At 32.0% G+C, this 13,784-nt stretch overlaps 1 protein-coding gene across 1 annotated transcript; it reads right to left on the reverse strand.

Annotated features, from left to right (window-relative positions):
- Window positions 1-8,672: 8,672 nt before the first annotated feature.
- Window positions 8,673-11,469, reverse strand: LOC107861981 (cinnamoyl-CoA reductase 1). Its single transcript, XM_016707401.2, has 5 exons — window positions 11,120-11,469; window positions 10,692-10,846; window positions 10,220-10,405; window positions 9,771-10,123; window positions 8,673-9,009 (listed from the first exon to the last, which is right to left on the reverse strand). Exons 1-5 carry the CDS (start codon window positions 11,238-11,240, stop codon window positions 8,820-8,822), a joined length of 1,005 nt encoding a protein of 334 aa, XP_016562887.1. The 5' UTR covers window positions 11,241-11,469; the 3' UTR covers window positions 8,673-8,819.
- Window positions 11,470-13,784: the final 2,315 nt, after the last annotated feature.

The raw sequence follows: 13,784 nt of genomic DNA on the forward strand, positions 1-13,784 counted from the left end.
GACCTTATCTTCAATGCTTCAATATCCCGACAAAACTTATATTGGCCCTTTGCATATACAGATTCATGATTAACATGCATATTTCAATGTGGTTGAGAAAGAACTTGATGGGGAGCCGTGGTTCCATGATATTAAAGAATATATTCAGACTAGAAAATATCCTATCCATGTCAATGGTAACCAAAAGAGAACTATTCGACGTTTGTCTAGTGGATTTTTACTAAGTGGAGATATCTTGTATAAGAGGACTCCTGATTTGGGACTTTTGAGGTGTGTAGATGCTAAAGAAGCTTCAAAAATCATTACTGAAGTACATTCTGGGATTTGTGGACCACACATGAGTGGATATGTTTTGGCAAAAAAAATACTCCGTGCAGGTTATTATTGGCTCACCATGGAGCGAGATTCCATCAATTTCATTCGTAAATATCATAAATGTCAAGTACACGGGGACTTGATACATTCCCCTGCATCTGAGTTGCATACAATGACTGCTCCATGGTCTTTTGTGGCTTGGGAAATAGACGTAATTGGACCAATTGAACCAAACGCTTCGAATAGACATAAGTTCATCTTAGTAGCCATTGATTATTTTACGAAGTAGGTGGAAGTAGCAACTTTCAAGTCAGTGACCAAGAAAGTAATGGTTGATTTTATTCACTCCAACATCATTTGTTGGTTCGGCATTCCAAAGATAATTGTCACGAATAATGCTACGAATCTCAATAACCATCTGATGCAAGAAGTGTGTCAGTAATTTAAGATTATGCATTAGAATTCAACTCCTTATCGTCCAAAGGCGAATGGAGCTGTAGAAGCTTCCAACAAGAACTTAAAGAAAATACTCCGTAAGATGGTGCAGGGTTCTCGATAGTGGCATGAAAAGTTACCTTTTGCTTTGTTAGGCTATCGTACTACAGTTTGGACTTCAATTGGTGCAACTCCTTACTTGTTAGTGTACGAAACTGAAGTAGTTATACCTGCAGAGATTGAAATTTCATCTCTTCGAGTAGTTGTAGAAGCTAAAATTGATGATGACCAATGGGTCAATACTCGTTTGGAGCAATTAAGATTGATTGATAAAAAAAAGATTAACATCAGTATGTCATAGACAACTATCCAGAAGAGAATGGCACGAGCATATAACAAAAAGGTGCGTCACAGACATTTTGAAGTTGGTTAGTAAGTACTAAGACGCATCCTACCCCATCAGATTGAAGCCAAAAGCAAATTTTATCCTAATTGGCATGGACCATTCATGGTGAAGAAAGTGTTACCTAATGGCGCGTTATATCTGAATGATATAGAAGGCAAAATGGAAGGAATGCCCATCAATGCTGATGCTGTTAAAAGATCTTATGTATAATATTCATGTACAATTACATTATGTACGTTTTGTACTTGCATTTTAAAAGATTGAAATGATGAAGGCATTTTGTTCTACTATTCGAATAATATATCAACCTTTGCTTACCCCTTTTGAGATTTTATCTTTCTTCGTACCCCTCTTTTGGAATCAAATATGTGAAAAAAAAAGTTGAAAGAAAATAAAAAAAATCAATTAAAAATTCAAAATCAAGCAAAAGAAATTTGCCTGAACTACGTTTGACCTGATTCTTGCTATGCCAAGATACGTGGGCAGCCCTACTTCGGGGTTTGGTCCATCCAAAAGAAAATTCAAATTACCCAGAATGAAAGAAAACTGGGGCAAAAGTTTATTTTCTTAAAAAAAAAATCGATTCCAAAAGTTGAATATTTTACCCAATGTTGTGTAAATTTTGATCCTCATGTCGACCTATATTTCTAACTCAGTACAAAAGCAAAGTTACAACAAAAAAAAAGACCTTCAGATCAATCTTTCAGAATATCAAGGGTAAACATGTTATGGGTGCATGATATTTCATATTTTGGGTGTTTACTTAAAAAAAGAAGGGAAAATTGATGAAAAAGAGAGAGTCTTATTGGTGAAAACCCTGTTGGGTACCATAAGGCGACTGTAAGCTGAGAAAGAAATGAAAATGAGATAGGCTTGTTGGCAAAAACCCATTGAGGTGCCACTAGCCGAAGGAGAGTAGTTATCCAGAAGAAACAAGTTCAAGATTGGCTAAATTTTAAGCTCAATAAGTGGACAAAAGTTGTAATGATTAGTGTGGGTAAATCTGGTTGTTTGATTCAAAATGCATGTCATAATCATCAGAATCGATTTTCACGTTCAGATAAGTTTTTCTTTTTGTGTTGAAAAAGAAATGATTATTGTCTTTTTCTTTTTCTTTTATTTTAATTTTTGATTTTTGTGTCCTTGTCATCAAAAAGAAAATTTTGTTGTCTTGTATATGTTTTTGAGTCAAATTCACGTCAGGTCAAGTGAGAAATAACTCCAAATTTACTACCAACTTCTTCAATGGTAAAAGCAAGACAAATGGTCGACATACAAAGAGAACACTTCAAAGTATAATGAAGTACTCAGAATGATCGTGATTTGATAATTTTTGGCTCATTGAAAGGTAAAAGGTGTATGAAAAATTAAATCCTGAGATATTATACAAGAGAAATATGTCTTAAGTTGAGAGTATCAGTAGTCAGAATTTTGGGTCAGAAGTATGACAAGTCAATGGATATCAATTTAGGAATGAAAAGAAGTTGAGCATGAAAAGTGCAAGAACAGTCAGTTCAAGAGCCAAATACCACAAACCAACCACAATGTGTTTTTAAAACTCACAATTTGTCTTTGTTTTGTTTGAAAAAGAAAGTTTTCAAATAAAGGATGCAATTTCATACTTTTGTCTATGCAACAGTCATGATTACAACACACAATGCCGGAAGTTCAGGAGCCCGCCTGAAGAAAAGGGTGAAGAAGTAACAAGTCAAGAGCCCGCCTGAAGAACAGGGTAAGAAAAGAGAAAGCCCAAGAGTCCGCCTGAAGAATAGGATGAAGAAATTGTACGTCCAGGAGCCCGCCTGAAGAATAGGGTGAAGAAATTGTAAATCCAGGAGACTGCCTAAAGAACAGGGTGAAGAAAAAATGGAAGTTCAGGAGCCCGCCTGAAGAACAGGGTGAAGAAAAAAAGAAGTCCAGAAGCCCGCCTGAAGAACAGGGTGAAGAAAAATGAAAGTCCAGGAACCCTCCTGAAGAACAGGGTGAAGAAAAGAGAAGGCCGAGGAGCCCGCCTGAAGAGCAGGGTGAAGAAAAGAGAAAGTTCAGGAGCCCGCCTGAAGAACAGGGTGAAGAAAAAATGAAATTCCAGGAACCCGCCTGAAGAATAGGGTGAAGAAAAGAGAAAGTCCAAGAGCCCGCCTAAGAACAAGGTGAAGAAATTATAAGTCCAGGGGCCCGCCTAAAGAACAGGGTGAAGAAATTATAAGTCCAAAAGCCTGCCTGATAAATAAGGTGAAGAAAAAAAGAAGTCCAGGAGCCCGCTTGAAGAATAGGGTGAAGAAAAAATTATAAATCAAGAGCCCGCCTGAAGAACAGGGTGAAGAAATTGTAAGTTCAGGAGCCCTCCTGAAGAACAGGGTAAAGATATTCTAAGTCCAGGAGCCTGCCGGAAGAACAGGGTGAAGAAAAAAGGAAGTCTAGGAGCCTGCCTGAAGAACAGGGTGAAGAAAAAAAGGAAGTCCAGGAGCCCGCCTAAAGAACAAGGTGAAGAAAATGAAAGTCCAGTAGCCCGCCTAAAGAACAGGGTGAATAAAATCAAGTCCAAGAGTCATCCAGAAGAACAGGGCGAAGGAAAAGCAAGCCAGTAGCCTGCCTAAAGAATAAGGTGAATTTTCAAGTTCAAGTCACGAAGATTAGAATCAAGATTCTAGAGATTGTAATTTTCATTTGTATTTTTCATTTTTGATTTTTTGTTAGCCATTTGAATGTAAAAGGCAGAAGTCGTTAACTGAAAACTCGACTTAATATTATTCAACTTTTAACTCTTTTTCTCTCCATATTACCTTTGAACTATTCGTGACCTAATTCCTTATAACCCGGGATAGATAGGATGTCCAAAAACAGGACTCGGTCACATTTTTACTTTTATTTTTAATTTCATTTTATCCTTACCTTTCAAATAATTGGAGGGTTAAAAATCATATCTTGTCTACTTTGTATGAAAACTCTTCGAGATTCCACACAAAGAGGGGAAAAAATGTAGACACATGATTTTTTATCTTTCCTAATTTTAACTCATTTATCGATATTAAATATTTATATTTATATTTATATTTAATCATATATTATTTTGATTCTTATTTTATTTTTAATAAATTTTTATTTAAAAAAATAAATAATTAAATAAATTTAGCTTTAAGATATTTTATTTTTATTTATTATTCTAACTTTTTAAATAATATAAAAATTTTAAAAATATTTTCATAAATTTTTAATAAATAAATTAGTTGTTTAAATATTATTTTATTATATTTATATTTGTCCATTTATAAATTGTTATTATGGTTAATTAAATATAAAATTAACTAATTATCATATTATTATGTTTAATTATTATTATATTATTATTAATGTTTTATTATTTCATTTATTTATTATTATTATTATTATCTTTATTTATTATTGTTACTATTATTTTCTATATATAATAATAATAATAATAATAATAATAATAATAATAAATATAAAAATAAAAGATTGAATTTTAAATACCTCTTCCCCTTATCTGACAATTAATAAGTGTTCCCTCTTAAAGATAATTGTTTCTCTCCCCCCCCCCCCCCCCCTTCCCCTTAATCTCTATATTTAATGGTACTTACACTGTTTTCAAAAGGGGATTCTACGTACATTCATTCTCAGACACATATAGATTATCAGAAAGAGAAAGTTAGATTGTGAAAAATATCAGATAAAAAGAGAGAAAAGAGGATGAAGTTGAATTTGATTCCGTTTGAGTTTTCAGTGCAGACTGTTTCTCGCTTTATTTTTCAGTTCAAGTAATTACAGGTTCTTTTCAATCTTGAATCATTTATGTTGTAAGTTTATAGAGGAAAAAAAGTATGAATAAAAATATCAAGTGATTTCATGCTTTATGAATGGTTGATTGATCAAAAGAATATTTGTTATTATATGTTATGAGATTAAAATTATCGAATATTTATATATTTGTACATGAAAAAGTCTCTAAATTAAAACTCTGTATGTTGATACTATTAAATTTAAAATGGGGACACAAAGGAAAACAGTGAATCAAAAAAAATAGATTCTATTTCTCACATGCACACACTGGAACATGAATACCTTATAAACTGCACACATCACTCACAGATATAGCAATTCACGCGCATGAAAATAAAATACATGCATATAAAAAATGAGATTGGAATAAAAAATCAACAAAGACAGAATAGTTGGGAACGGAGAAAAAATCAGTGAAAACAGAAACGAGAGGGAGATGAAAAATTATTTGAAGGATAAAAGGAAAATCATCAATCTTTCTCTGAATTTTTCGGCGAATTTTCTTGCCGGAAATACATCAAAAAATTCACCATTGTCTGAATTCATTCTATTTTTGTCAAAATTTGACCCTTATAGTTAGTTCTGGCGAACCAACTCGCCGGAAAAACTTCGCCGTCCCTGCGCCGTCACTCCCCTCCCCAGATCTAGCCGGAATCTTTTCCATCGACGAAAAACCGCTGCTGTCGTCCCCTCTCCCATCCCCATTCACCGATGTAACCTAAAACCGGCGTAATTCCGCCGGTAACCACCCCTGAACCGGCGAAAAATTACCAGATCTGCCGTGACTCGTCGATTTCCTTCCTTTTCCCTTTTCCAGCGATCTCCATTGCTGTCATAAATATTGTAAAAAAGTAAAGAAAAAGTTTTTGTTATTTTTTCTTTTGGAATACTGAATGTACGCAGAAGAGAAGATATCTTTATATTTCTTTTATTATTGTTTTCTTTTAGGATAAATACTCATGTCCCTATGTTTGTGTATAATTTAAAATTATTTTATTTAATAATTAGTAAAAAAAATAAAGTATGAATAAATTTGATACTAATAAAATTTATTATTTATTTCGGAAATTTTCGTGTGTGATTTGTCTTATAATATATAATTTGAGTTTATTTAATTTAAAAATATTATTTTTACAAAAAAAAGTTATTATTATAATATATGTAGATTTGTATATTTTATTATTTTATTAACAGAATTTAATAATTATTTATTTAATTAATTATATTAAATGAATTTTGCTTTAATTTATTATTAAGGGTTTAGATAAATTTTAGATGCATTTTAAACATTCGTCTCAATTAAGAATGCGGCATACGTATCTTTTGAGACATTTAAAATTTAAGGATGCAATAATGCACCTTGATAAATAATTTTTCTAAAATTATTTTTTTCGTTGATATATTTAATATAAAATAATAGACAAGTTTTTTTCGGTATGATAAAATAAGTGAATTTAGGCCTTAACACAATTTATTAAAATAGTTTTAGTTAAGTACAAGTCAATAGAAGCGATTGTGCTAGAACCACGGGACTCGAGGAGTGTCTAACACCTTCTCTTCGATCAATAGAATTCCTTACCCGATCTTTTGTATTCGCAAATCAAATAAAAGAGTCATTTCCTTTTGACTAGGAATTCAAAAAGGTGACTTGGAGCACCATAACTCAATTTCAAGTGGCGACTCTGTAAATAAAATAATCCCTATCCAAAACCGTTACTTGAATTGGAAAAACCCTTCGACCTCGACCCTCGAGCGAAAAAGGGGTGTGACAGTGTATTCTTTTTTCTTGCAGAAATTCCTAGTGTTTATTTTGTGTGACTTGAATGAATCCCTTCAGTATATGCTAGATCCGCCCTTAAGTATGTATATGACTTGAGTCTGACCTCAGCGTGATATATACATGCATATATGCTCACAACTCCACTTACCAGCTGTGCAACCTTTAGCCCATTTTGTTCTTTTATATCTTTTCTCATCTCTAGAAAATTCGATATATGTTGCTGCAGTCCATTTCAGTTCAAATGTTATTTTACAGAAAAAATTAACATAAGCGAGTTATTAAAAAAACACAAATTTGACTGAAGATCTTTATAGGCTTTTTTTTCTCCGTATTCGTAAGTAAACATAAGAGATTATTTTCTCCCAACTAAGCGTACAATATGCATGCATGCACACACATACATTGTCTATCTATCAAGAGGATAGTGATAAACACGAATTTTCAAATCCTCGACCTACTGATTGATGATGAAGGGAAGGCGATTAATTACTTGCAGAGCAGAGCAACTCCCAGTTGCTCTTCACTCTCCTGATTAGAAGTGGTGAACGTAGAAAAAAAAAAATTGTGGGTGGGGGAGGGGACCCTATGCATTAATATTACGAGAAATTGACATAAATATACAACACTAACATAATATATATTGGCAACATCATTGCCAAATAAATACTTATTTGCAAAAGGAAGACCCAAATTAAATGGCATTAATTAGCCAATAAATGCGTCTTTTTTTTTTTTCGTTTTAAATCTCAAGTAAAATTCTTAGTCACGAATTTCTTCCATGAAAAAATGGTTCAATTGCATTCTTTTGTAGCCGGCCCTATATTAGGGATGCATTTTACACAAATTTCATCATAATTAAATTGCAAAAGAGAAAGTTGTAACAAAAAGAAGAAAATCTAATCAGAATCCTTGACGCAGATGACTACATTGCATCTTTTGGTCCATTACAAACGAGAATGCAATTGTAATAATAGCTTTGTATATAGGTACTGGTTATAATGAATTCATTAACATTAGTGCATCTTATCTAAACATAAATACAACTCTCAATTTCTTAGATGTGCGGTGTCAAATTGATGTTTATACAAAATGATATGGGATTACAAGTATACATCGAATTGAAGAAAGGGCATCTCAATTTTAAAGTTTATCCTTTGTGTATGAGTTGAAAAACTAACGATATCCATAGCGTTCTTTCAATTGATGTAATTGGAACAAGAATCCATAGAATTCTAAATAATGGTATTCTGTTACAAGCAAATATCGACACAATCTTGATGTTTGAACAAAACATGTATCGAGTTATTTTGGTTAAAATATGACACTAAGAAATACTTACAAGAAAATGGAAGCTTCTCGTGGATTTGTGATGGACTGAATCATAGTAAATTGGCAGAATATATGAAGAAAATGAAAGATAAAAAAAGTGGGTAAAAAGATATGGTGAGGAAGGGAAAGTATGGTTAATTTTGAAAGTGAAACGAGAAAAGATACGGAGAAGAATGAGAGAAAAGCAGGGTGAATTAAGAAGGTAGTTTTGAAATATTTAAGTAAGACAGAGAAAATGTTTAATAATTAAAATATATATAATGAAGAGGATTTAAAATGTTTTTGGCTAGTGATAATTAGCCAAATAGGTTAGCTTTGGCCATTTGATTAGCCAAAAAAGGTTAACTTTGGCCATTTGATGCCAAGCATAACAGATATTGGCTATACTTCACCAATTTGAACTCTACGTTGTTACACTTTGCAAATTTTTCCATTACGACGTGGTTGATTTGGGCTGACAAGTCCAACCTGAATCACTAAATCTCAGCCCAATAGGATTTATGGACCTGTTGGACTATTATCAACTGCTCCCATCAGTGACTTGTTCAGCTTCTGCTAGTGCTTCGAAAATAACATTAATTAATAGGGGAACATCACAAACCTTTCACATATAAGTAGTAAAATGGAGAATAAGAAGCAGCTCTTTTTTTTTTTTCTTTTCTTTTTATTTGGTACATAAAAAGGGAAAAGCCATACTGATCAAGTTTCACTATTGATAATCCCCCCCTAATACTTTTTAATAGTAGTAGAGGCTAATTAAGAGTGATCATTGGAATAGCTAGGTTCATCATTTTGAGTAGGAAGTGGAAGGTGACCCTTCTCCTGCAGACTTTTCACTGTCTCATATAAGCATTGTTTCACAGGCGTAAATTCCAAGCCCAAGTCCTTTAGCTTTTGGTTCGTGAATTTGTACGGTTTTTCCCTTGGCCTCGTCTCATCCGAGCACCTGAATCATAATAATGATTAGATTTAATAGTAGCATAAGTGGTAATAATAGCCTGATTTAAGGAAAGACGAGGGGAACTAACGTGAAAACAAGGCTCTCTCTCTCTATATATATATATATATTTCGAGGCCTCGAGCGTCTGTATTAGGCCATGATTTAATTAATTAATGATCACCTATTCTAGATATATAGCAGTTCTAGAAACGAGATTGATTACGTGACAACATGTATATGATTTTGTTATATACTAATTAATCATTGCTAACGACGACATATATCTATTATTACAGCTTAATAATCGTTAGAGATCATGATTGAAATTACTACAAAGGGATGTCCCCTCCTACTATTGTTGACACTATAGATCGATGTCACTAGATGATGCTAATGAGCTAGGAGGGTAAAGTGGAAGGAAAAAGTTGCTGGGGCCAAACAAGATTTTGATGTTTTGTAGGTAAGGCAAATCTAGAAACATATATACTTGGATGTTTGTTAATGGGTACTCTTTATTTAAATTTACAGCGTCAATTTCAGTCAAATTCTTTCATAAAGTATATATTATATATAGTACACGATTTTGTTTGTTGGGTACACCTACACCTACTGACACATCATCATTTCAAATACAAGAAACTTCTCCTTTTAGGATAATAATTAATGTATACATGTCGTTAAATAGGATTAGCAGACAGATTTTTAGGCAATAAGGTTAGTTCAAATAATGGTTAAATTTAGCTGAAAGATTTGGATAGTGAGTTTACTTGGTGGGGATGGGATACTCCGGGAAGAACTTGTCTAGGATTTCAACCACGTCGCCGCGATGAAGCACGCTCTCGGCACAGATATAGCGGCCAGATGCAGAAGGAGTCTCGTAGACAAGTATGTGGGCAAGTGCCACATCCTTCACATGAACATATCCCTGAACTGAATTAGCATATGATTTGGCAGAGCCAGTTAGGTACTTTAGTATGTGACGAACACTTGCATTCACTGTGGGCTGGAGCAGTGGTCCAAGCACCAACACTGGGTTGATCACGACCAAATCCACTCCTTTTTCCCTTGCCTCATCCCATGCCGTTTTCTCCGCCACCATTTTCCCATAGCAGTACCAATTCTGCAAATTAAAGCCGGTTTTGAAAAACACGTCAAACAAATTGAAATCAACGATATGAAGGACACGCGCGTTAGTAATTTTATTTTCTTAAAAGACCTTAGTATTCTTGCAGAAGTCGAGATCACTCCAGCAAGTCTCGTCCACAACTTTCTCGGGGGTCCTATTGGGGTCCATGTAGACCGCACCAATTGACGAAGTAAACACAACCCTTCTAACTTTGGCTTCTGCAGCTGCTGTTATCACATTCTTAGTCCCAATTACGGCTGGCTCCACCATTTGCTCCTTCATTTATAAACCAAACAAAAAGTACGTACAAAGGACAAAGACAGAAGTCGCTCGTGTATGTAAAATGAACATCTTTCAATTTGGATGGACTGTTATTGGAACTGAAAGCTAAATCACCAAAGGACATGAGGCAACAAATAAAGGCTGGTACTTCCTTGACTAAATATTTTGATAAGAAAAATATTTATAGAGAGTGATTCCTTAAATGAGTCTTGCGCGATACAAATATAATGAACTATAATGCAGATACAGATACTGAACACTAGTCAGCATGAATGCTTACTGGATCATTAGTCATTGGGGAGGCAGCGTGAAAAACTCCATCACATCCATAGATTGCTTGTCTCAAACTCTGGTAGTCCAGAAGATCAGCTCTGCAGAGAGTCAGTCTCTCCTTTGCTCCTTCAAGTTCCCTCAAGTGACTATTTTTGGGATCATCTAAACACAATGGCGGGCGGGAGTAAGAATCTTCGATCGGTTTAAAATATGAAAAAGTAAAACACGAAGAAGCCAAAGTATTATTAGGTCTAACATCTACGGTATATACATATACATTAAAACTCATGTATAAACAGTGGCCCGACTAAACACAATCATAATCATAATCAATATACATAATTATCAGAAGCACATTTCCTAAAACAAAACTTAAATCATTAATTGGGAAATGTATCATGAATATTGTACAAAAATTGAAGATCAGTTAATTACCAGGATTCCTAACGGTTCCTCTAACAGTGTAGCCTTGTTCTAGGAGGATTTTAACAATCCAAGAGGCAATGAAACCTCCGGCGCCGGTAACACAAACCACTTTGCCAGACCCCGATGGCATACTCTTACTTTTATATATAAGAGGAAAATAATGAAAGTAGTGAGTGATTAATTCCTAGTTAATGGAAAAGAGGGGAGAGGAACAGTTTATACAGGAGTTGGAAAGGCCAAAGAAGGTGAAAAAGCTTTCATTTTCCACGTGTTATGAATTCACCTCTCCTCTGGACACCACATAAAGTATAAACAACAGAACCATGGAGCCAGCCTTCTATTTGGGATTCGATCAAACCTCCATAAAAAAAATTATAATATTTATATATAATTAAAATTATTTTTTATGTGATTATAATAATTAAAATATTAAATTTTCTTTCAATATAAAACTCCTTTGTTAAATTCCTGACATCACATGAGACCACACTGATTGTAAGAGGTGGCCGGCAAAGGGAGGCCCACTCACCAAAATACAACAAATTTAGTGAGGCCATCGATGAACCCTTATTTCATCCATTGTTTTTACTCACCACGCACATTTTCTCATATCCCACATCTAACATCTTTCAACCATTTCACATTTCGAAGCAGCTGAATCAGAGAAAATAATAAGAGAAATTATGGAATAAATTTCTCATTTCACATTTCATATACTCCCTTCGTCTCATTTTATCCATTTTAAATTGAGATAATATAACTATTAAAAAAATAACAATTAGTGATATAACTTTATCATTTTGATCTTCTTAATTGTGTCTTGTTATTAATTTCTATATTGATGAATGACTAATATCAAAATACCATTTATATTTTTAATGATGTATTCTTAATGATAATTTTTTTAAATAATATTTTTCAAGAATGCCAATAATAAGAACTAATCAATTATACTAAAGGTATAATGGGGAGAAAAATTTATCGTATCTTGATAAATAAAAAAGACAAGTAAAATATGACATTAAATTGAAAAATTTGAAATGAATAAAATGAGACGGAAAAAGTAAGTTGCTCAAGTGTCTCTCTAATATAATAAAAAAAAAGATACTTAAATAATTTATAATAGTTAATTAAAAAAAATTGCTTCAGCTTAAAGTGCAGCTTTTCGGTAGATACAGTGTGCAATAAACCTCTAAATACACCAACTTGAAGCATCAATTCCGAGAAGCATGCAACACATGTCAACCATGCTTAGTGTGTGCGCTCACTCAGCTATTAAGTGCATTTCCTCGTGTGAGATGAAGTTATGATTTTAAAATTATACGATGAAGTTGAAATTTTATTTGGACATATAATTTAATTTTATTATATTTTTTTATGAATATAAAAATTTCATAAATTATAATAACTATTAAAATTATCTCAATTTTTATAAATCTTATCAAATAAGTAAAAATTTATAATAAAATATAATACGCTATCACAAAGCTAATATAAAAAGATGTAATGTTTATTAATTAAATCTTAGTTTAATAAAAAAGTAAAATTAAACATGTATAATACTCTTTAATAATAATTTTCCCATATAGGTAAAGTGAGAGTCGTTGATTTGACGTAATAATCAATTTTATGTTAATGGATTAATAGTTATATGACATGTAAATAATTTAAAAAATAATAATATGAACTATAAATTTTATTTACATTTACATATGAAATAAATGATTGTTAGATATAAATGGTGGGATGTTTTTCTTTTATAAAATATAATTTTGTGAGTCAATTTTTGTATTTTAAAAAATCTCAAATCATAATATGAAATTTCAACTCATATATTTTGAATAATTTAGGTTTCATACCATGATATGAAATTATAAGATAAAATCACATATCCAAACGCTGATTTTTTCTTATGATTTTAAATTATATACTTCATATCGCATGTGCAAGCGCCGATTAAGTAATAAAGTAATAAGAAGAGAATGGATGATTTTTTTAAGAAAAATAGCTACTTCCTCTCTTCTATATTAGTTGATCATCTTACTAAAAATAATATTATATTTTAAATTATTTATTTACTTATTAAATCAAAATAATATTAATTAAAAAAATTTCACTTTGTCTTTACAGTGAATACCCTTTTAAAATATAAAAATAACCTTGTAAAGTTTCAATATGTATTTTAAGAGGTAAATTGATAAAATTATTTTTTTAATAATTTCTTAAGTGACATAGATAGTGAAAGATGAACTAATATGAAACGAAAATAGCAGCCATTTATACTTTAAAACGAGGTAATATAAAAATTACCACTTCCTTTTTATTTAAAAGTTAGCATTTCCTTTTTATTTATAGGTTAACTTAATTATTTTAACACGTGTACTTATTTTATGATACACCAAATTAATTCAATTTATCAAAGATATGTTTGGTCATAAATATTATATACTTTTTCTGCTAAATTATTTCATTTTAACTGGTCATAAAAATCCTAAACACAACTTGAAGTTGCATTTAAAATTTAGAAAATAACTAAAATTTTGTTTTCACTTTTTAAATTATTTTTTAAAATGATTTTTATTTTCATAAAATAACCTCATTGATTTATATTTCATGTTCAAATCATATTTTATAATTATTCTAAAATATATAGTTAAATTATAAATTTCAGCTA

This window comes from Capsicum annuum, chromosome 3 (assembly GCF_002878395.1).
Source record: "Capsicum annuum cultivar UCD-10X-F1 chromosome 3, UCD10Xv1.1, whole genome shotgun sequence".
Taxonomy (NCBI): Eukaryota; Viridiplantae; Streptophyta; class Magnoliopsida; order Solanales; family Solanaceae; genus Capsicum; species Capsicum annuum.